We start from the raw sequence: 25,036 nt of genomic DNA, 5'->3' as shown, positions 1-25,036 counted from the left end.
CATTGACTCGTCTGCTGAGCTGCATGTTGTTTTTTATTTCAGGTTAGGTGGTGCATAGCCCTGGAATATGTATATCTAGTCTAAGAAATAGTTTGGCAGGTTCTTGGGAAGGAATGAGAAGTCCGAGGACAGCTCTTAAGCTTCAGCACCATTGCTCATTAAATCAGGTTCATTCAGGCTGCGATCAGCTCCTGCACCAACAGCATCTATCCATATAATTGCATCGTAACTGATTCTATGCGCTCGTAATACACCCGCTTTGAATACGTGCTAAAGAGACCTATGACCTCTATCCGTAAAACATTAGGAAGTGTACCAGTGTGCTGTGGATCCCTCGTTACAGCGGGGTTTGATGTCCCTGACGGTCACTCGCAGGAGCTTCAGGCTGGAGGGGTTACTAAGCACAGACGGGCTATAAATGGTGTCAGATTGGAAAGAGTTGGCGAGCGGAAGAAGAAAGTATTGTAAACCTGGAAATGCTGACCTTTATTTTATGTTTGTCTTTGCTGAATGATTTGTATTCACTTCCTGGCTTGTGATCCTCCCTTTTCTTCCGTCCTTCCTTCCAACAGCCTATCGTAAAATTGGATATAAAAAAAAAAATAGTTCAGGTCAGCAAAGGGAGTTTTTGTCATGGCACTGAGCCTCACACGGCGGGCCACGTACACACTTCCACTAACACAGCAAATGAGTGTGGGATGGTAGATAAAGGTCGGCGGTAAGTAGAGGACACTGGTCTTTCCAGACATGTGCGCACCCAAGATAACATTCCTCCCTGCCTGGAGCACCTTGAACCTTCAGAGGGCTGATTCCTCACTTGTGGTATGGCAGATATGTTGGGAGTCTAGGAAAATGGAGTTGTGGTGGAGGAAGGCATTTCCCTTACATTACAGTAATGGTCAGTCATCCAGTCGACTCACACAAAAAGCCCCACTGCATTCTTCCGTCTCAGCCAACCAAACAGCTGTCAGACACTACGTCAGCTCCCAAAGTATTCTGCCTATGTATGTGTATGTGTGTGTGCGTGTGTGTGTTCCTGTGATTTGTCTGTCATATTTATGATGAATTATTAACTGTATACCAGAGGACGTGTAATTTGTCCAAGCAAGTAGAAAGAGAAATCGAAAGCTAAAGGTTTTGAAATGTTCCCACAAGTCTCTCTGTAAAGGTTGAGAACGCAATAATATTCATAAATACACACATTTTAAGTGTCAAGCACTTTGTTTCTAACGTCATATTTCTATCATCTGTACCCAGTTCTACTATAAGCGTTAGGTATACGTGTCAGCGTTTACCCAGCATTCATCTCTGTGTTTGAGTGCAACTTTCAGAGGCATTTTGAGGGTGAATCTGCTGCCGTTAAGCCTTTGAACCCCGTACTTGTGGTTGCACAGTCTACAACCATTTAAAAAAAAAAAGAAAAAAAAAAAGACTGTGCACTGTTTGAAAGAACTTGTGCAGTAATCAAAGGATTTGGCCACGTTGATTGTGGTTGGATTTTGTTTTTTGACTACACGTAGACAGAGAGAATGGAAAGAATGCAAGCACTTAAACAGATGAAGTGATGGTTGAGTGGACTAAAGTATTCATGGGTTTAATCACGCCAGTATGTAGTCAAGTACTGAGAAACACTCGCACAGAGAACGTGTTGAACACTGTTGCCTTTTTAAACTAAATCGCCACGGGGACACAGGCATACATGACCACATTTCTTTTTTAACCCATTCAGCCACTTTGACAGAACAGCAGGACATGCACATAAAAAACGTTCATCCTTTTTAAAGAGTGTGGATCACTCATTCAGTCACTAGAACGCTGCTGGAAACTGTCACCCGTTGACTCTTTGTAAGTTTCTCTTGATGACAGGTTCAGGTAGATTTACTGTCGGTGTGCTCTGGTCCTTTATGCGCCTGTACTGTAGCACTGAACCAGCTCTCAGCTGTTTGTTTGGAGATTGAATGCACTCGTTGTAAGTCACTCTAGGGGAAAAGCATCTGCTAAATGAATGTAATGCAATTTATTGTAGGTACAATGCGGAGAAAAACCTCGAAGCACACTCGACTGACAAAAAAAGAAAACCAAAAGCCTGATATACACACAGTGCGTTGCAGGTGCTGTTGCTCCACTGTGCTTTGCAATTCAATCAGTCGTTCACTTAATGCGGTTTACACCGAACCCTTTCTGACTAATTTAGCCTGCTTAATTTGTGGATTGTGTGTGTGTGTGTGTGTGTGTGTGTGTGTGTGTGTTTGTGTTTGTGTGTGAGACAGCGAGTGGTGTCTTTTTGTTGCATTTATATCAGCACTGCGCACTTAAAGTCATGTTTCCTGTTCATTCTTTTCATTAACTATCAAATTGTTCCACAAAAATATCGGGACTAGTTGAGCATCTATTTCACTTGTTATCTTCACAAAAGTGTCCACATGAGCAGCTTTTGTTTTACGTTTTTAAAAATGTGCGCCAGACTAACAATTAAAGTGACTGTGAGGAACTTTTAACTGGTTATGAGACAGTCTTAATTAAATACTGGTGCCTCTATGTGACCTACATAAGTAAACGAGACCATCAGCGAGTGGATTGGCTTTTTCTATATAGTTATATATAGTCTTAATGCTTGTCATCGGTCACTGGAAAAGTCATTTAGCTCACACGACAGCTACAGTCTCTGGAAGAAAGGGAGGCACAGGAGAACCTGAACCAGGACTACGCGGAGCAGACTGTCAGACCCTGCTGCAGTAAAATGAGAGGTTTTCCAAAGGGAATCTGGTGTTAGGGAACACTACCGCTTTTGTCCACAGGGACCGCCAAAATCAACAGCAAATGAAAGTTCCTCGTAGTAACTTTAAGTTATTTCATAAGATGCTTATTGATTTCCAGCAACCATTTTCATTTGGGAGTCTTCTGATGTCTTATGTCTTATAAGAGCTGCCGAGTATAAGAGTTTTTGATTTTCTGTATAGTGTAGTCATTATTATCAGTTAGACTGGCAGTACGTTAGCCCTCAAAGTCTCATTTGTTAGAAGCAACATTTTGGATGCATTTTTTTAAACAAAATGAATCTCTTTTAAAATACAATTCCTTTCTTTTAGTTAATCCCTCACATGTGCCATTTGCTTTGGCCTGAGAGCCGGGCCATAACAGGTGATGTATTTAAACCTGGCATCTTCAAAGACTCGGAGTATCATAGTATTTTCCCTCAAAGTTGGCGGAGATTTGGAATGAAGCCTCCCTCTCTGTCCTACTCCTCCCTCCCTCTCACTGTCCTCCTCCCTTTTCCACTGACATTCTTCAGCTTTCCGTGCTCCCTGCTGTGCCTCGCTGGTTGTGCCAGTGTTGTCCTCCCAGTGAGTGTCTATCTGCCTCTTCTCCTCCACCATCTGTTTCTCTCTCTCTCTCTCTCTCTTTCTCTCTGTCTTACGATCGCCTCTCTCTTTCTCCGTGTCTGCTTTACCTCACGGCCTTTCCATTCTCTCCATCTGTCGCCCTTCCTGTCACCACTGGATCCCTCCTACTTTTTGTCTGTGCCTATAACTTTTGCAATTTCTCTCTCTTTCTCTGTCCCCTCCGCTCTCACATCTCCATCCCTCTTTCTCTCTCGCATTTGTTTTAGCACCATATGATGGACTCCTTTGCCAGTTGGTGTCTGCTAATCCATGGCCTCAGTACACATCTATTTTTCTCTTCCTCTGTTTCCGCCTTAGCACATTACAAATATCTTTAGCGCACACAAACCCTTCTGCATTCTGTGTGCCTTCCGCTTAATCTGTGTGTGCTTACATGTCTAATTTAAGCCTGACACTGTACTATAGAGCACAGCCTATTGATTTTAACATGTCTGCTGTAGCAGTCATTCCTATTTCTTTCTCTCACTATTCCCTTTCTGTCTCACTGTCTCATTATCACCTCTCATTTCCACTGTAGCTCTCAATCCCCTACAGAATAGCGTGATCACACATAACATGAGAAGTGCGTTACGCTAGTAATGGTGAGATGCATCATTTCACGCACACACAAAAACCAGCCACATGCTGTAATTCCTCCTTCTGTCTTCCTCAGGCTGCAATAAAACACTTTCCCACAGCTAGACAGCAACACAAAACACACTCCTACCCACCTCTTCCTTTGTCTTTAGACATGTGAGAAGTGGGTCAGTAGGATGTTTGACGTCCCACACACCTCCTCACACACACATACACACACACACACACTGCAGCTGACTAACAGCAGGGAAGATGTCTCTCGTATCCCCGTAACATCCCCATCATCCCACCACAACCTGCCTAATTAGTCCCACAGAGTGTGTGTGCACACTGTCGACGAGCAGCCAGTCTGTCTCTTATGCCGGTGTGTGTGTGTGTGTGTGTGTGTGTGTGTGTGTGTGTGTGTGTGTGGGTGTCTGCTTAAGTCAGCGTGTTGCGCATTTGATTTAAAGATGCATTGTAGTTTTTATACCATGAATATGACAGGTCCTGTTTATAATGATGACCCGTATTTGCGTTGCACTAAAACGTTATGCAGACGGTAATAAAAAAGAGCTACCGAACGAAAAAAAGATGCACAGTGACAAGGTTTAAAGGGCTTAAGTGTTTTTGTTGAGCTTCACCGGAGGATCTGTACAAATACAGATAATCAGAGACAAATGTTTTGCACGTTTCTCTGTTTGAAGCAAGATGTGACAGTCCCATATTGTTGTTAATGCGTATGGTTCAAAGATGAGTTACGTACCTATGTGTGGCTCTGGGAAATAAAACCTTGTGATGCATGCGTTTGTTCCCGCTGATGCATAGAACACAGTGTATACCAGTGTGTCCTCCTACCGTGTTATAATCTGTCCTGTCCCGACTTTAGCGTCAACTTTTGTTGTTCTTTCCTCCACCAGGGAGCGCCGAGTCCCTGAGTCAACACACTGCATTCTGGGAAAGTCTGGAACCCTCTCCATGGGCTGTACCACCTGCTGACAAACCGGGGGGGTCTGGAGGAGTTGTGTTGAATGAGGTGAGATTGTCCCCCCGCCTGTTAGCATGTGCCTACGTCATGGTTTTCATTTGAATAGATTCATTAATGTTTTGCTATGTAAGCTACTTCTATGAATAGATGGAGACCTATATCAGGTTTGCAGTTGAGCTTGAATTGAGGTTGTGCTTCTTCAGCTCGAGGACAGTGGTTCGCTGCTCACTGCTGAATTATTACTGGCAAACTGCTGCCATGTTGCTATTACAACCTAAAAGCTGCTGGTCTGACTGTCATGTTTAATTTATTAGTTCTGACGTCAAGGACAATTCAGCCCGGTGTTTTCCTCACAGCCAAGAGCCTTGCTTCGCTGATAAACCTGTCACCCTGCTCACAGCCCACATGCATGTTAAGTAAAGTGCATTTGATTTTAATGTGAGTGAAAGTGGCAGCTAATCACATGCGCAGCTCGCGCTGAATGTGTACCAAGGTTTTCCCTCTCTGCCACGGCACATCTTAAATGTATCGCTCTGTTCAAATTAGTGGCTCACTCTCTTAATCCTCATTCTCTGTCTGTGAATATAATTAACAAACATTAAGATAGATTCACCCACTCCTTCGAACCTCTTTATAAAGGTTAAAGAGAAAAACGTCAGACAGATGAGAAGGCGTCTTTGGGATACTGATTTGAAGCCAGCGGGCCTCGGCTTACCTAGTTTGCTCACTGCTGTGATTGGAGCGGAGGCAATTTTAGGCTCAGGGTTAGCTAGTCTGCCTAGTGATGAGACTACATCTGAGCTCTCTTTTGGACCAGCAATATATTTTCATGCATAACACCTTCAGGAACGAGTTAGCGAGGGGGTCTTCCTGCGAGAATGAGAGCCTTATTGGCAGTGCAGAGGGTGTGAAATGCGTTCTATAAATCATGTCTAGATAAGGCCTGAGGAGGGGGGGGGGATGTATTCTAGTTTATCGCTTTGTTCAAATTCATTCATGTGTGCGTTTGTTTAGCTATCCAACTTCTATGCAAGTTTATTGATGAATCTCTTTACAGACAAATCTGTCCTTTAAATTACTAGTGAACCACAAGCTGCTGTGTGAGTCTCTGAATTACTCGCAGCACAAAGGCTGTATATTTTTCTGTGTTAATATCGATTGCCAGAGGAGAAATACCTTTTCACTTCCTCCTTTTGCACAGGGCAGTACGATCACAGGGTCAGGTGCAGAATAGCACCTTAGCTGTTGCCGATTATCTTTGCTCGCGGACATTTCTGCAGAGCAAATCCTCGAGGTCAAGGATTTGAACTCAGGCCTTTCGTCTTGATGGATAGTCCCTCTACTGACTATAAGGCATTCTTCCACAGCAAGCTAAAAAATCAATATGAACAAACATTTGAGCAAAGTTTTTCAAGTTCCTTCCCCCCCAGATTGCCTCGCACGTTGGGAGATGAGTGTTATTTTCCGCTCGCCTCTCTCCCCGAGGGATACTCTGCGTGTCTGTTTACTGCTGTCGTGAGCAATAAACAATGGACATGGCTGACTTTAATAACAAACACTAACCGACCTCCACCAGGAGTGCGCACGCAGAGTGCAAGATTAATGCTCGACTTTACCACAGAGTCAGGATACTAATTGGCAGGTTAAGTCTCAAAGCAGCACTGATCTGTCCTGCTCTGAGCCAATAATATGCATCAACAAACTAATTAAAAACATTTCATTATTGCACAGTACAGGCATCAACAGTGCAGACATTAAAAAGTGATACTGAGTGAATGTTCCGAGCAACAACCTCAGCCGTCGAGTTGAGGCCTGAGCCAACCCCTTGGCCTATGCATGTAGGCTACGGCATTGTGGGTATTTTTCTGGATTACACCGCCAAAACACTAGTAGTGGCGAGGTTTCCATACGACTGTTTGGAGTTTCTTCGTGTACCTCAAACATTGGTCGACTGGAACTGAAGCAATCGTGTTGAAGTTGTTGATGTTGAAGATGTCGGGGGGGAGATTGTGTGCTTCCTCAGTTGACCTAGAAGGAGCAGCCGGTAATGTGTGCTTTTTGGTTGAAATCAGATCTGTGCCGTGCATAATTGATCCAGCTGGAAGAGAAACAAATGCAAATGCCTCATTCTTTGTGACGACCCATTGTGAATGCTTTTGGAGTGGAAACCATAGCGCTGCCTGTTGTTCTGTTGCCTCAACATTTGGTGCCTCGCAATGGGAGTAGGCAGTGCACTCTGGTCCTGGTCTTAAACAGGCGTGCTTGTTTAAGTGAACACACACACACACACAGGCACTTGCACGTACACATTCGCAGACCAGAGCACTCTCATTTACCCCACAGGGAGCGGAGAGTTTAAAGAGTGCTGCTGCAGTTTCTCTGCTAGAATCTCTGCCTGCGTTCCTCTCTCACTTGCTTCCTCCATTGCGCTCCTTCTGTCTTGGGTCATTTCAGTTCAATTCAGTGAAGCTTTATTAGCGTGACATTTTGTTCCGAATCATGTTGCCAAGGCCTATATTTGAACAGAAAGCGAGACTTAAGTGTTTTCTCAAATTCAAATGTGCCTTGTTGGCATGACCGCGTGTAAAGTACTGCCAGCGCACGTAAGAGTAATATTTCAGAAAATTGTGCTTCTGTCTTTTTTTTTTCCTCTTTCTGTCTCCGTCACTGTGCTGGTTGAAGTGTGTGTGGCTACCACCGTCTTTCTCGACGAATCCAAAGAGTGTAAAAAGTGTGAGCGCTTGAGTGTGTGTGTGGGTGAGAGAGAAAGTAAGCGAGAGAGGTTTGGTGCTATTCTTGGCTGGTTGGGGAAGTCTTGGCTCCCCGGCGTATGGGAAAAGTGCTCTTGGCAAGTCTCGAACCGAGGCATTCCTTTATGCTGTCCTCTTGAAACACTCACACACGGAGACAGACACAAACTTGTTTTCGACACTTAGGTGGACATTGCGTTGACTTAAATTCTCCGCTGGAGACTGAACCACAAACGCGACATGCTCAACCGAACCCTTACATTAACCAAAAAGGGAAAGACTTTACCCTAAAATCCTCTGGTTTACCTTGAAGTGGACAGGACCCACAGCAGGAGAAATAGAAGAACACACCCACACCACAGTGACTAAAGCTCTCATTTACATGCTCCTTTAGTTACAAACTGTTGAGTAGTTCCTGGTTTTCTTTTCATTCTCCCTCTACATATATCCTTACACTCACACACACACACACACACACACACACACACACACACACACACACACACACACACACACACACACACACCCTCACTGACAGGAGAAAGACTAAGTGCAGTCTCAAAAGAGAGATTTCTAGTAGTACTACATTATGCCCCAAGGCCCAAAGCCAGAGTTTCATTCTGTCTCTCTCTCTCTCACACTCACACACACACACACACACACACACACACACACACACACAGCATTCCGCATTATATCCTTGAATCAATTGCCAAAGGAGTGGGAGGTTGTCTGCATGACTTCTATCAGCTAATAGATCTCTTAGGTCTCTTTCTCCATGTCCTTTTCACTCTCCTTTCTCTCTCTCTCTCTCTCTTTCTCTCTCTCTCGCTCTCTCTCTTTGTCCCTCTCACTGCAGTGCTACTACAAGGTGACATCACTGTCTCTCTCCATGTTTTCCTGTCCCTCTGTCAGTTTCTTGTTATTTTAGCCTGCTCTCCCTCCACCTCCTCCGCCTCCTCCCTTTGTCCTTCTCTCCTCTCTTCTTGTCATCTGTCCCTCCCTCCTTTGTTCCTCACACCTTTTCTTATCGAATTGTCCCACAAACATGCAAAGTGTCAGTGGTTTTGAAGGCATAAATTGTGTTAGGTGGTGAAATTGGGTCAGGGTCAAAGGGTTTGCACATAACCACCCTCAAGGCAACTGTGTGTGTGTGTGTGTGTGTGTGTGTGTGTGTGTGTGTGTGTGTGTGTGTGTGTGTGTGTGTGTGTGTGTGTGTGTGTGTGTGTGTGTGTGTGTGTGTGTGTGTGTGTGTGTGTGTGTGTGTGTGTGTGTGCGTGCGTGTCACAGCTTCTTATACATGTTATTTTCAGTCCATGAGACAGTTGCATGCATGCAGAAGAATCTTACCCACAAGTATGTTTTTTTTTTTTTTTTGTCACAAACACACACACACACACACGTACACATACAAACACAAAGTATTTGCTGGTCTTTCCTTAGTTTGAAAAGGTCTACCCAGAGAATGTCAGCCAGATGGAATTTCCTTTCATCTGTGTTTGTGTGTACAGTGTGTGTGTGTGTGTGTGTGTGATTTGTGTGCATAAAAACTACTGAAAATAATGATGTTGAAAGAAAGTCAAAGATCAGTGAAAAAAGTGAGACAAGCAATGCGAAGCGTGTGCAGTCAGGCTGTCTGCTCTCTTCTCGGCTCTCTCTGCAAACTCTCACTCAAATGTGCCGTGAGTGTACTTGAATATTTCAACAGCAGCCTCCACATGCCAACTGGTTTGTTAAATTAGGAGGCACTGGAAGGTGGATGGTAAAGCACAAACATACGGCTCAACTAGTTAGTCAAAGAATTTTGTAACTAAGCGAAAAAGAATGAGTCCAACCTGTTTTACGTGGCACTTTTTAGGCATAGATTTATTTATATTCAGTCACAAATCTTTAAAAATGCTTGTCTCTATTATGTGTTTATACAAATATGATATTGTCCAATATATTGTTAAGAAAGTGTGTGTGTGTGTGCAGCATAGACAACATGTAAAGATGGACGACATGGCGGCTCCCCAAAAGTGAAACCAAAACATCTTGCCCGCCCCCTGGTGGCTGGCTGCCGTAGAGGTCCTAAAGCCCGCCTTCTCGGTTAGTGGACGGGACATGAGCCAGATAAAACAAATCATCACGCTGACCTTTGTTTGTTGTTTGTTTGTCCCTGCAGGTGTATTGTGAAGTTGCACACGTAGTGAAGAACCATCCATATTTTAGTCGACAACGAGGCCTCGACGTCTTAATCTTCTGTCAAATTGTTGCGACATAATACATCCCTCGGCTAACAGCACACACATTCATGCTTCACTCTGTAGAAATTGCCCAATTGGCTGGAGCTATTTTCTGGGAGTCTGACAGCAATCAGCCTGGCTATTCAACATGATTACATACGTTTTGATTGCATAACGCTGGTGGACATTCTTATCAAAGACTATTGTTGTGTTCATCGGGCAGCTCTGGACCCCCGGGAGTTGACACACGGCTGGGCAGCGTGCAGACACCTGTGGAGTGTGTTGTGATTGTGTTTGTGTTGTGCGTGTGTGTCCGCCTGGCTGTGGAATTTACTTGCCTGGATAATGGCCTCGGTGTGTACTGCGCGTGTGTCGGGGTGGAGCCCCGGGGGCGTTTGGATGTGTGTTTGTGTCGAGCAGACCTTTGATGATTTGTGCGAGTCTGCGTACTCAACTCGTACTGCTGCCTGACTGACATTTTTATCCTTGTGCTTTTTGAAAAGGCGGAACACATTATTCACAGACAAGGACACACGCTGAGCAGTCGCCCACCTCTCCTTCATCCACACAATGCCCGCTGACATGTCCATTCATGCTAATTAGTGCCAGTCTGCCTGCCTATGCCTTTTACAGCGGTTCACCTTCAGAGCACACAATAGTATGGTTCTCCGTCCTATATGTGGACACATGCAGGTCCCATCAGGAAGTGTGTGTGTGCTGATGAAGCAGCATTAGTCTACAGCTGTGTGTGTTCATTACCATTCGTCTCCACAGGCGGGCTGTGAAGGCTGTTTAGCACCCTCCTCCCTGCCGCCCCGCAAAGTCACACATCCCCCCACCTGTCAGCCTGTCCTCCACCTGACTCCAGCTAAGAAATGATCACACTCACGTCATCTGATTGACTGCTTGTATTTCTCACCGTGTCCCACCCACATGAGAAGATCATAGGAGCGCAAATATGAGGTGTGATTTTAAAATAAATAAATAAATAAAGAATTAGCATTACATAAATTGAATGTGAATAGTGGATAATCGGCGTATTCATCGAAGATGAATACAGCCGTTAGTTGCAGCTCTAGCTGAAACGCAAAAGGGAATATCTGACTTTTCTTCACAGAAATAAGTATACTATTAGAATAATGAAAATGACGCTATAATCACATGAAAATGTAACACATAATGGTTTTATATTTCATGTTTATTATCCAAATTTGACACAATTTCTAAATGATTATTTTTCCATCGACCAGGACTTAAAATGAGCCACATTCCCCCATCATATCTCACATCACAGCCTTCGCCCTTTAAAGTCTTGTGGATTATTATTCTTAATCACTAATTGAGCTGTTGTAGATCGTGCTAAAAACAGTCATGCAATTTCTCCATATTTCAATTAGTAACATTCTCCTTTAATACGTGTGAGGGTCTCGTGGTGTAAGAACAGACAAAGGAGTGATAGCTGTGTGGGTAGAGTGAATGAATGGATGGTGTAATGATGAATGGAGTTTGAATTACATTGATCTGTCCCTTTTCTTTCGCTCCTCTTCTCTCTTTTCTCTTTCCCCTTTTTCTCCCTGCAACTGCCTCCCTTCCTACATTTCTCTCCTACTTCCCTTTTATGCAGGAACACACGTTCTCTGATGAGGATTACATACTGTATTGTCTTTGAAATAATGTTTGGGTGTTTATGTCTGCGTTTGTCCTTGAATGAGTTTGTTGGACCTTTGCCTGCATATCATATTTGTGTGCCTGAATGACGGCGATGCCTGCCATTGTTTGTGTGCGTGGGTGTTTGTGAATACATGCATTGTACGTGTGTGAAAATGAAAGAGTGAGAGAGCATCAGTTCATGTTTGTGTGCACGTCTGAATGCATATTTGTGTGTGTGTGTGTGTGTGTGTACTCAGTAGGATTATACAGCAATAGAGGAGCTTAGCAGTGATTTGCCCATCCATTCCAGTCCCTCCCTAATCCTGCGCACACACACACACACATACATGCAGACTTCTTTGTGTGTGTGTGTGTGTGTAGTGTGGATTAGTAGGTTTGTGAATGGGATGTGGCTTGGGTTGAAGTAGCGCACTACACTGCCAGCAAATTAACACAGCCTGGCGAGAGGGCTTGTGAGAGAGATAGGGAGGCGAAGTGAAAGATATTTGTGTGCAGGACTCGGAGGGCAACTGTTAACATGATTACGTAATGATTACACAAGGTTATGAATGCTAGATTATGAGGGGAACGCGGCCTCGATATGATTAAGGTGTGTAATAAAGCCGCGCCTTCGTATAGCCAGACTCGCCGTGAATCGTTTGCGTGCGGTCGGTATATGCGACCATTGGACGGCTCTGCACCTGCCGTTTCTCTCTCTCACACACACACACACACTCTCACACAGAGAGACAGATGGAAAGACACGGATAAACAAGAGAGCTGAGACTTTTCGCCAACAGAGACGAAGGAGGGATGGATGGGTGGTGTGTGTGAAGTTTGGCGGGGGCGGCTGAGAGAGCGGCAGAGTCTGTATTTTGAGTGTGAGAGGGAGAGCGAGCAGTCTGTGTGTGTGTATGTGTGAGTATATATATATAGAAGCTTTTTCATCAGTTTCCTTAGTGACTGGCTCTGACTGAGACTGTGACAGAAGAAGAGAGAACAGCAGTATTTGCTGAGGAAGATTTCTTTTACCACACTTAACATTAAATTGATTCCTATTGAATGAGTTTTGATGTTGTGAAGAAGCCATTTCTTACATCTTGATTTAAGCTTTCATTTTTGGTTAATTGTGCCGGATGAAGACACAAAATGACGAGTTGTTTTCATTTGTTTCTCCCGGGTGTGGCTCAGCATAATAATAAGTACATCGTTTGAATATTTTTAATATGAAGAACAGAGTAGAGTTGGGATATCTGCATTAAAACAACACAAGTTTCCCATGATGTATTCAAGATCGAGCTGCGTAATATAAACCTCAGTGATTTTGAGTAATGCTTATAAAATCCTATAGTCATGAAGTAGAGATGTAAATAACGAGAAGGTGACAGGTTTATAAAGACATTTTTAGGCTCAGGGGCAATAAAACGAGTGGCACTCGATATTACCAAGTTATGAGCAAGTGGTGATATTCTAGACATTTAGTGATGGTCTGCAGATATTAACCACCGAGATTCATTTTTCCTTGGGGGAAATGGTTGGACAGCAGGGGTGTGTGTGTGTGTGTGTGTGTGTGTGTGTGTGTGTGTGTGTGTGTGTGTGTGTGTGTGTGTGTGTGTGTGTGTGTGTGTGAGTGTGAGAAGGATCTGGATATTTATGTGGGTCTAGACTTTGGGTTTCGAGGTGGAGGGCAGAGTTTTTCAGAAGCGATGGAACGGCGTTGACGCGTGTCCACCTCCGCTGGACCGAGAATGTTTTAAAGACGGCCCAGATGAACAAAGACGTGACAGAGAAATAACAAAAATCACCGTTCACAGAAAAGATCCCTCACAACTTTGTGCTTGTTCTTCATCACTTCTCTCTTTGTCTCTCTCTCACACTGCTTTCACTTGATGGGAGATTGTAAGCAAACCCACACAAATGAATTATGATTCAATGCCGAGAGGCTCCAATTAGCTGCCAAGGCAACGGAAACGACCGTGAAACAAATACACAGTCTGGTCTGGTTTTCTCTCAGCCTCTTCTGATTCGGCTTTCTGTCTGTCTTCTTCTTCTTCTTATGTTTTTATTGAGACTCTCTATCTGTATCCCTTTCTTTGCTTTATGACCTGTTCTCTTACTTTAGGCTAAAATTTCGATCATTTTCTTTTTAACTCAATAGTAATAATAGAGACAATGCTGTATTATTTAGTTTGCAATATATACAACTGGTTAATAAAAGATCGACATCTTAATAATGTCAGGAAATCCCAAAAGTACCCCTAAAACCATATTTCGTGAAGGACCACTAAACTGGTCTAGTTTCAAAACAGGAAAGATATTTTGTGATTTGTGGGCACAACGTTGTAGTAAATCTGAATAGCATCTACAGAAAGTCAAACTGCCCCGACACAAAGACCAAGAAGAGAAACAAACAAACAAATTCATGTACAACATCATCGCTCTGTATGCTTATCACCAAAAATGCCTTTCAAAAGAACATTTTAAAAGTGCACAAAGGACCCTCAGATTACCACTTTTCAATCCTCTTATCCAGCTGAGCCTCTCTGGGTACAATTTGTTAGTTTATTTTTTAGTCCTCTTTACCACATTAAAAGGAAACTTTGAAATGTCCACTGCCCTGCAGTAGTTAAACACTCCATGAATATCCAACTTTCAACACCAGGATTGAAATCAAGCTGACAGGAAGACCAACCAACACAAACAGGATGTGTTTTTAGTGCATGTTTAGACACATAGAGTCCAGCGGGAATCCCTACTGTTCTGCGTGTGTGTGTGTGTGTGTGTGTGTGTGTGTGTGTGTGTGTAAACATCTTATGAGTGATTACTCTCTCATTCCCTGTGCGTGCTACATCGCTTAGCATTGAGGAGCACATTTCATCTATATATACTTCCAAATGGTCTTTTAACTAGGTCAGCTAACTAACTGTAATAGACTGCTGCATGCTGTCAGTGAGGTGATCATCATGACATCTAGTGGTCTAAAGTAGGAAGTGCAGCCTTGTTGAACCTATACTGTGTCTGCAAAAAGGGGGGAAATAGATGATGTTGCTTCTGTAATTGATCTATTTACCGGTATGTGTACGTCTGTATTGATGACACACACAATCCTGAATGAACCAAATTGTCGTTTGGAAGAATATTAATTGATAATTGGTTCATATGTATCAACAAACAAATGCCAAACAATAAGAACTCTGCTTGCAGTTTCTCAAATGCTGCTTCTTTTCTGTTTTCTTCTTCTTCTTTTTTTTGTCATTTCAAGTTAAAGATCTGTTTTTTACATTATTGGGTAGGATAAAAAGAGATTACTTCACCTTGGGCTCTTTGAAATTATGTTGGACATTTTTAACTGTTACTTCTCATTTTATTGGTCATAATTCATCAATAAATGTAGAAAACCCCAGATACATGTATATTTGTTTGTGTACATGAGTTGTACATGTGTCTTTCATGTACTCTCTCTCTCTCTCTTTCTATAATCTCTACTGTTTACTCCCCCTCGCTCCCTCCCTCCCTCCCTCTGCCCTTCTCACTGTAACAACCTCCCACCCTCCCTCCCTCCCTCCCTCTCTCCCTCTCTAGTCCTCTTTCGCTGCTTGTAAGCGGTCTCTGGGCGTGCAGCCAGCTGGCGTGTGTGTGTTTTTTGAATGAATACCTGATGAAGTTGGCCGAGCGAACCGTAGGAGGGGCCCCGTGTGTTAGTTTGTGTGTGTGTGTGTGTGTGTGTGTGTGTGTGTGTGTGTGTAGGGCAGACAGTGTGAGAGCTCTGGCTCGCATTCAGCTCCTTGCATAATACACGTTGGAGCTCTGCATGCGGGACTCCCTCCCTGTGGGCGTGTGCAAGTGTGTGCTACCAATTTTGTTTGTGTGTGTGATCACCTGAGTGCTGCGTATCAGTGGTAGTGAGGGGGAGCTTCCTGCCTCGTTGTCAAGATTTAGGAGAGGGTTGTGTGTGTTTCGGGGGTGGGTGGGTGGGTGGGGAGGTTGAGAAAGGCCGAGAGCAGTTTGTAGCACAAGTACACTGAATCTGCTTGGGATTTTCCGCTTGAGGGGGAGAGAGAGGGAGACGGAGAGGGAGACTCGGGGTGTTTCACAAGGGACACGGCAGAGCAGGAGGAGAGAGGAGTTCAGGGTGGAAAAGGATTGAGAGGGGGGAGAGAAGGCATGCTGCAGAAGTGGGCTACTCCTGCTCCCCTGGTAAGTACACTTCGCACAGTTTTTGCGCTTGTTCTGAATGAAGCGTGTGTGTGTGTGTGTGTGTGTGTGTGTGTGTGTGTGTGTGTGTGTGTGTGTGTGTGTGTGTGGGAGCGAGAGAGAGAGTCAGCGTATGCGTGCGCGTGTGTGTGTCCCAAAAGCTTGTCTTGTTGTATCACAGTATGTCATTTATAAGTGCGTACTGCGTCTGCCCTAGTTTTTCCTACAACCGCCGACGCTCGTTTCTACCATTCGCTCGTGTTTCCCCTCCCTGATTCTCTTCTCTTCTCTTCTCTTCTCTTCTCTTCTCTTCTCTTCTCTTCTCCACACATTCCTCTCTTTCCATTTGGCTCTTTTCCGTCTCAGGCTCTCGCTGACTGTCTGTCTTTCTACCCCTCCACCCACCCACCCTCAGGGTTATTGAGGGGTGAGAAAGTGCAAGTCATGCAACGCTGCCTAAGTGTTTGTTTTCCGAAAGAGACTCTCACAGTCATTTGTTTCTCTCCATCTCTTGTCTCTCTTTGTTTGTGTAACTCTTAACCACTCTCTCCCCTCGCTCTCGCTTCCCTTTTTACCCCCTCCTCCTCCCTCTCCTCTTCCCCTGCTTCTCTAACTCTCCGTCTCCATCTGTCAATGGCAGATCCTCCATTACTCCCTCACTATCTGACCATACTCCCGTGTGTATGAATGTGTGTGTTTGTTGTTGTTTGTGTGTAATCACTAGCAGACAGTGACAGGGAATAAAGTGGCAGCCTTGTCAGAGTTCCCAGTCTGGCAAGGGTCCCTGCACTGTGCACGCACATGAACGCACATATGCTGACACACACACACACACACGCAGACACACACTGATGAAAAACCAAACGGCAAAAAAGCTGCCGAGAGACATAGAGGAAGAAATAGAGAAGTAGAGAGAGAGCGAAGTATACGCCCGCAGCACCACTGTACTTTCCAGCTGAGCTATATTTAGCGGTGAGATGACACTTCACGTTGGACTTATCCCTTTGATCACAATTATGATTATGACTGGGCAATCAGGCGCACACACACACTCACACACACACACACACACACTCCAATGCAGCAGACATTTAGACCATGCACATCAGCTTTTATATAACTGTAGCATTTATCTAAATGCGTTCGCAGACAAAATAGTGACATGTAATTAGCAAAACAAATTAAATCCTTCTTATCATATTCTGAGATGAAATCCTTATTAAGCAAACATTCACTGTCTGTGTCAACTTCAGTGGTTTGCATGTTGTGATGTTTCCCTCAAGCTCAGCCTGCGATTGTGGGTGCCTGACACCTCAACAAGAAGCAGAAACCTTTCCAGGCCCTCCAGCCCGCTCTGGGCCCCCAGCTCCACTTCCGGCTCACTGTAATTGTTACTACAGATTGTTAAAGTAAGGAAATACATTGTTCATGGACCGGACATACCTGCATGTAATTATAAATCATGCTGTTGCTGCAGAGTTGATAGCATCGACAAAACAAGGGTTTAACACTGCATCTTTTAAAATAGAAGTGTAATGTCACTGTTTATAATGTACATAGCTTAAATGTGATTCAATAATAATGTTGCACACCATCCTAAGTGTGTTCTGTATAGAGGCCTATTGGTAGATACAATACATTCTTTAAATGTATGTACTGGTGAAGACCATTGCACACATTTAGTGCAGAAAAACATATAACTTTGAACCCAAAATGTGTCTTATTAGATTCTTCATTTATTGGCTGTTAAGTGAAGTTTAGGAAAGTTATCAGCTGCTTAGCGATGTACTGTCGAACTATGAAACCCAATGTTTGTCTCTTTGAGTGTCTGATGCTGCTGTAAACATTTAATGTTACGTAATGGTTGTAAATGACCATAGTAACAGTACTGCTGGCCGTACTATTGCGGAACTGGCGCCATAAAGGCAAAGCACCCCATTACTGCTTGAGTTGTAGAAGGTTTTATGAATTATAAAATGTCATACTGGTTAAACGCATCAATTAGAGAGTATGGTTCAGTGTGTGAGTACTTTACAATTCATCCAGTCATACATTATATGTGTGTGTGTGTGTGTGTGTGTGTGTGTGTGTGTGTGTGTGTGTGTGTGTGTGTGTGTGTGTGTGTGTGTGTGTGTGTGTGTGTGTGATTGTGAAGGAAAGAAACCTGAGAACCTCCACTTTTTTGACCGTAGAAGGACAATAGTATAGTGCATGAGTGAACGATTCAGGTTACTGACTCGCATTCACACACAGACTTTGGTTAGGTGGATCACTGTGTGTGTGTGTGTGTGTGTGTGTGTGTGTGTGTGTGTGTGAGTGTGAGAGTGAGAGAGAGGGGCAGAGACTGATGCACATGGAGGACAGACAGCTTGGGTTACAGGTCATCTGATATCAACACACACATTCACACAGGCGCAAACTCAGCAAGATTCATGTGACATAGCGTTTCAGTGAATCAGTGTTTGAGTGTCAGTTTCAGTGAAGCAATACTCTCTCTTTTTTTTTGCAATGTAGGTCAGTTGATCTCGCCTCTCCTTCTCTCCGCATGTCTCTCCCATGCGTCCCAAGTCTTTCCCCACTCCATGCCCACTTCCTGCCTCTCCGTATCCCTCCATCCAATCCCTTTGCCTCAGACTCTTCCGTCATTAATTGCTGCTGTAGTTTCTTTTTCACACCCTGCATGTTGGAATAATATACATATGTATTAACAGATGTCAGCAAACAAGTTTGACATATTAACTTCATACAATACAAATATGTTGTCTTGTTTGCTGCTTGTCTCTGCTGCCCCCACATGGCTAAAAATCGGTTAATGCACGTTTAAGTTCCTATTTTCTTATATTGAATCATTTGAAGTTCTCCTTGTAAAACAAACCACTTATACTGTAGTAGTACTAGTAGTTTACACCCCGTGTGTTGCAATAACAATTTTGCTTATAGCAATCCATGCTTATCACACGCACTGTATGAAACGGCAGCTCCATAATACATATCATTATACAATGCACATAGTGTTTCTCCTGTGATTGAACTGTCAGCTCGAACGTGCCTCGCTCCGAAGATAAAAGCATCCATAGATGGCAGCAGGAACAGATCGGCGGCTGGATGTACACACACTGTCAGTGTTTGATGTGACAGCTGATATGAAATGTCTCTGATCTCAGGGACATGATATTCCTCTTATCTCAAAGTTTTAATACAAGCAACAGCTTGTGGAATACGACTTTGGCTTATCTATCTATCTATACCGACTGTGTTTTATGACACTACAGTACGTTGAATGAGTTGCCGTACGGCAGACAAGCAAGCAAGATTAATGTGAAAGGATGCCAAGAGAGAAGCAGCAAAGACATTGAGGGACGATTAACAACGTAAAACCATTAGATTGGAAGAATGATAATTGAGAATGGAGCTATAAAGAAAGAGAGTTGGGCAGGCTGAGGCAGGAGAGGAGTCGAAAGGAGGCAGAGTGAAGGAGGGAAACGCAGTGTTAAGGGCATATCAGTGCTAAAAGCTCACCAATCAACAGCACCTCTCAACACACCTCTGAGTCATGCCTGCTTGATTGAACAGATGGTGCGTGCCTGAGAAAATATGTGTGTGTGTGCTCACTACCATAAAACAAAGCGTGTGTGTGTGTGGCTGTGTGTTCTCGTGCTGTATGGGCATGTACATTTGCATGTGTGTTCACTCCTACGCCTGTCCCCGCAGTTGTGTTATAGTAGCAATGCGACACTTCTTAAATTACAGGAATCTGCATGAGATGCAAAATGTCCCCCGTCCTACAGAACACGCACACGCACGCACACACACACACACACACACACACACACACACACACACACACACACACACACACACACACACTCACAGTGGGTACAATTGGTATCCCTCGCAGGGATAAGCAAACAAGCCTTTTGGACGTCTCAGAGGTGTTGACCCATTCATTCTGGTTGAGAGATTAAATCTGTTGTGGCTTGGCAGCTGCAGAGAACAGATAATCAGAGTCATCGCTAATACAAGAGGCCATGTTATGTGGTTATTTATTTATTTATCGCGGTAATGCTCGTATATATTTCTGTAAGTTTATTTCACAGTTGCATGACGTGAACTCGCTGACTTTGCAAACTCTTAATGAGACAAATCTTGTATTTGCTAGCTGGGCATTTCTAGTGCAAGTTTGTCGTGTGTCAAATTGATACTCTGCTCACTATCAAGTGTGTCTTTCAGTTGGACAGTGTATGTGCACTAGTGGGTGAAAGAAAGTGTGTCTTTGTGTGTGAACTTGAGCTGTGTGTCAGGAAAAGAACATGTGTCAGCATAATTGAATATGCCCAGGTCTCAGTGTTTGAGTAAGCAAGATGGTATGTCGCTAGGTTGTGTGTGTGTGTGTGTGTGTGTGTGTGTGTGTGTGTGGGAGTGTGCTCGAAATGCTTCTACATTATTTATGAGATTCACACCAAGCTTTCCGTCTTTTACAGCAGGGGGTCCTTGCTAACAGATGGTAGTACACACTCACACATACTTTATTGAGTACAGCACATGCTTGTTATCAGATGTCCAAGCAGGTGCTGGAAACTTTTTGAAATAGTTTTGATGATTATTATTATTATTAATAATAGGGCTGCAAGCTTCTAGAAACCCATGACCAACTGCTTGAGGCAATAAAAACCAATCAACCACCTGTTGGTGACTTTTACAATGCGCTCTACAGACACAAGGCATGTCTCCCTTGTAGCCATTTTCACTTCTTTTTAAAGTCATTGGTTGACTTGCTGGATTTCTTGTTGCAGCGCATCGTTTTGTCGTGGCCTCTTTTTCATCCTTCAATCAATTTAGTTCACTCGAAACAGTCCCTGGAATTTGTTCTTGTCGCAGAGCATCCTTGCATTAGTCCATGGCTTCACTTTTGATTTTGGAGCTTGTTTTGTTGAGCTCCTGAGTTTGTTGATGCCGGCCGTCATTTTGTTGGCTCATGGCCTGTTTGTCGACCTTCATCACAGTAAAGACGTCGCTCAACAGTTTCTCTTGAGTCTTTTGTTTGGCTCCTGAATTTCTTGGTGCAGCGCCTAATTATTCTGCTACGTGGTGACAACAACCTCAACACAATGTGTTGTTATTCATTTTCATGGTCTGTGTTTGCTAGATCATGTGTCTCTCTCCCTGTCCTTGAATTGAATGTACACCCGCTTAAAAAAACTGAATGACGCAGTGCATGTCAGTATGTCAGCTTTTTTTTCATTCTCATTGAAAACCAATGAGCTGATGCACTTGTGCAGTGTTAGACGCTAGGAATTTCGAGGATCATTGTGGTTTGCTGTTTAGGTTGGAAACAAACTGCACTGTATTTAACTATTCATCTGTTGAAGAACCACGGCGTCATCCTAACTAGTCTTCCGTTCTCTCTCTTCCACAGGATCGTGCTGGGTGTGGGCAGGCTTGCTTTTACAAGGAAATGATTCCGCATGAAGTGCGACGCACTCGGCCCCCCGTCGTCCTCGGCGGCAGCAGCAGCAGGCGTGACGACGTGACTCTCTCCGCTATCACACTGAGCTCACCCTCCAGCCACTAAAGACCTCTGGACCAAACCGACCGCCCTACCCTCCCCTCTCACCACCCCTCAATATCTTCATCTCCTTCTTTAATCCTTCCTCGCCCGCTTGTTACGGTCTGGATTTTCTTTGTTATCAAGAAAAGCCCCAATAATCGACGGCCTTGGGTGAACCGAGTAGAGAGGGAACGAGAGACAAGATTGGGGAAGATCATTTCGAGCTAATTAAAGCGAGACAAGGGACAGATCAAAAGTGGAAAAAAGAGACAGGAAAGTGAAATTAAAAGTAAGAGACAGAGAGAACAAAAAAAAGAGAGAAAAAGCTATCGAAGGCCAAAGGTTAAGGAACAATAACGCAAGTACAGTTTAGGGAATTGAGGCAAAGTCAGCATGAAGTCCCACCAGGAACGCAGTAATGAATGTCTGCCCCCAAAGAAGAGGGAGCTCCCCTCAAGCACATTATCATCTGACAATCGCTCCCCGAGCATCCCACCTGCCAGTGACAGCCAGCGCACTGAGAACATGGCCTGGCTGGCCAGTGTGGCCGGTGGGAACGAGAGTGCCGTAGGCGGACACCGTAGCTCCAGTCACTCAGACGGCCTCCAGAATAAATCCCTCTTCTCCACGTCAGACTCTTCATCCTCCTCTTCATCCTCCTCTTCGTCACTGAGGCTAGTCTCGTCTCTTCCTGCGGTGTATACGTCGCCCCTGTCACAGTCCACAGTTGGAGGAACTGTACATTACGCCCAGCTGCCTCCCAACCTGCAGTTCATAGCCTCGCCCTACACTGCCCCGTACGCTGGCTACATCTCCCCTCAACTGCTCCCCCCTCCTCCCCCACCTCCCCCCCTCTCCTCCTCCTCTTTGGCCGCGCAGAGACACTCGCACGCAGAGACCGTCTCTGCTCCGTCGCACGCCTCCAAGCACGACCACCAGAGAGCGTCCTCGGGGCGCACCTCCATGCCTCCGCCTTCGACAGACCACGCCCCTCACTATGTTCAAATGTCAACCTCAACACGGACTGTGCCGTCACCTCATTACCACGGAGGCATTCACCTTCCTCCCCAGTCACTGCACCCCCACCACACTTTGGGACATGGGATGTCCCACCTTGTGGTGCAGTATACGGACGGACCCACTAGGAAAGAGGACGGCGGCTCCAGAACCAGAGAGCTCCACAATGGAGAGCTGGAAAGGGGTCGGCGGTATGGAGCGTCCCCCGAGTCCGGCCTCTCTAAGCCAGGGGGCAAATCCCGGGATGCCATTTCGTCTTTGTCCTCCTACGAGGCCCGCCAGCTGGTTCTGCATTCAGACTACTCTACTCACGATCCCTCAGGGCTGAGAACCTCTTTCATGCTAATGCCCAACAGCCACGGCGACCACCAGCTGGTGCCACCCAGACCCAGCCACGAGAAGCTGACGTCCTCTGCCTCCGCACACCTGGAGAAAGGTGGCATCATCCTGGGCAAGCCTGTCAATCGCACACCCTCCACCTCCTCCTCTTTCACGTTTCCACCCCCGTTAAGTGTGGACAGCCTGAAAGCTGCTGTCAGCACACTGTCGCCCCAGACCGTCATCCAGACCACCCACAGCGCTACAGAGTCACTGTCAATGGGGCTCCCCTCCACCATCTACCCTCAGCCGCCTATCATTGGTTACATTGCAGGGGGCAGTGGGAGCCAGCATACGCCAATCAGCTACCACACCAGCCTACAGCAACACTTACTCATTCCTGGCGCCCAACCGGTAATTATCCCCGTCAGTGGAGGTGGAGTCACCACATTGGAACCGGTAACCTCGCACGTAACATCATCCACCCAAGCCGCACCGTTCCCTACCACACTCCCACATACATACATCGCTGCCCACAAAAGAGAAACTCTAGAGCCCTCCAGTGCCTCGTATCTCCAGACTACTTCAGGTGCGGTGGTCCAAGCCCATCTTCATCTCCCCATCATTTCCGCTCCGCCGGGGCTGGTCGCTCCGTCTGCTCCTCCTCCCTCATCCAGCACGGTGGTGCCCCCCTCCCTCCCCCCATATTTCATCAAGGGCTCCATCATCCAGCTGGCCGATGGGGAGCTGAAACGCGTGGAGGACCTGAAGACGGAGGACTTCATCCAGAGTGCCGAGATCAGCAACGAGCTGAAGATCGACTCGTCCACAGTGGAGCGCATTGAAGGCAGCCACACCTCACCCGACTTTGCTGTGGTTCAGTTCTCTGTTGGTGAGCACCGTGCACAGGTGAGAGACGGGTAGCAGCTTTTGTTAGATAGATAGATAGATAGATGTACTTTATTCATCCCGCAAGGGGAAATTTGTTCATTACAGCAGCAAAAAATATACTTAATTAAGCAATTAAATATGAATATAAAAAATGCACAGTATAAACAATGAAATAATATAGTATTAAATTAACTAATTAAACAGTATTGCAAAGATTAACCAGCAGCAAACCAACAACAGTGTAGCAGTGTTATAGTCTTGTGGATAATTTGGCCAGTTAAAGGATTAGTTTGACATTTTGGTAAATACACTTTTTCACTCTCTCATGAGCGTGCATTAGCTATTGAACTGTAGCCAGGAGTCAGCTAGCTTAGCTTAGCAAAAACAGCAGAGCTACTAGCACCGCTAAAGCTCTCTAATTATCAACATTCAACATTGTTTGTTCAATGTGTACACAAATGGAAACCCCCGAAGAAGCACATTTTGTTTGTGTACAGATCAATGACACAAAATGTTAATTCTTAGGCTTCAGAGGTGCGAGTATTAGCATTGTATTTCACAACTTTGGAGTCGAGCTCTTTCCCCCCTGCTTCCAGTCGTTATGCTAAGCTAAGCTAAGCAGCTCTCAGTGCTGTCCCCATTGTTAATGCACAAAAATGAGATGCATTTTGCTCTTCTCATCTAACTCTCTGCAAGAAAGTGAAACTATTCCTCTAACGCTTGTTCTTGATGTGATTTTACACGATAACGGTTTATGACGTCATTAGAGCGCTAAAAACTAATGTCAATTAGGTTTTAGCGCTCTGTGGAACAACAACCGATTTGATTAATTGTTCAGCTCCTCTATCGAGCCCTTTACTGGTGTTTTTATGTGAAGTTCGGTAGATTGCCGAGCTAATCATCCCAGTTGTAGTTTGCATCTGTGAGTGTGAGAAACGACTTCTGTAAGAAGTCTTTCATGCATACTCTTAGCTGGTGTTGTAAATGTTGAATGACAAGTGTTGAGCTGCTCCCTTATTTATGACTCTATTACGGTGAATCTCACAGGACTCTGCTATTCCCTTTGTAATGAGGTTCAAATGCACTGTGATGGCGGTCATGTAACAAACATGTTCTGATTATGAGCTGTAGAGAAGTTCAAAGAGTTGAGTGTTGTCAGCGAAGGCAGAATGCACTGATAGAGTATCACATTTCTGCTGCTACATGTAATACTCGACTGTAGTTCGATATAGGTCACAACAAACTTGTATAAATCCGATCTCTCAGTAATCTCTTAACGTCTCATACTACGATGTATCTTTCTATTTTCTGTCTCTGGTTTTACCCAACTTCTTCAAACACAAACAAGCACACAAACACACACACACACACACACACACACACACACACACACACACACATACACCCTTCTCACTGTCTTTGAGGGTGTCCGTTAAAGCCAGTTAATCTATTTCATCTGTCCAGGCTGTGACTCGTCCACCCACACAGCACATCTC

At 44.7% G+C, this 25,036-nt stretch overlaps 1 protein-coding gene across 2 annotated transcripts in view; it reads left to right on the top strand.

The window, feature by feature from the left end:
* atxn1a (ataxin 1a) overlaps nt 1-25,036 on the top strand; it is a 74,553-nt gene that overhangs the window by 47,263 nt on the left and 2,254 nt on the right. The window contains exons 3-4 of one of the 2 annotated variants that reach the window (XM_079176064.1): nt 4,880-4,995; nt 21,183-23,558. In XM_079176064.1, the coding sequence (XP_079032190.1) occupies nt 21,708-23,558 (1,851 nt within the window). In that variant the 5' untranslated portion in view covers nt 4,880-4,995; nt 21,183-21,707. Of the gene's footprint in view, nt 1-4,879; nt 4,996-15,635; nt 15,770-21,182; nt 23,559-25,036 lie in introns of those variants that run through there. The other variant, XM_079176065.1, reaches the window with a different exon arrangement.

Source organism: Pholis gunnellus, assembly GCF_910591455.1.
Source record: "Pholis gunnellus genome assembly, chromosome: 16".
Lineage (NCBI taxonomy): Eukaryota > Metazoa > Chordata > Actinopteri > Perciformes > Pholidae > Pholis > Pholis gunnellus.
The sequence above is the reverse complement of the archived record's forward strand: the minus strand, read 5'-3'. Positions and strand labels throughout refer to the sequence as shown.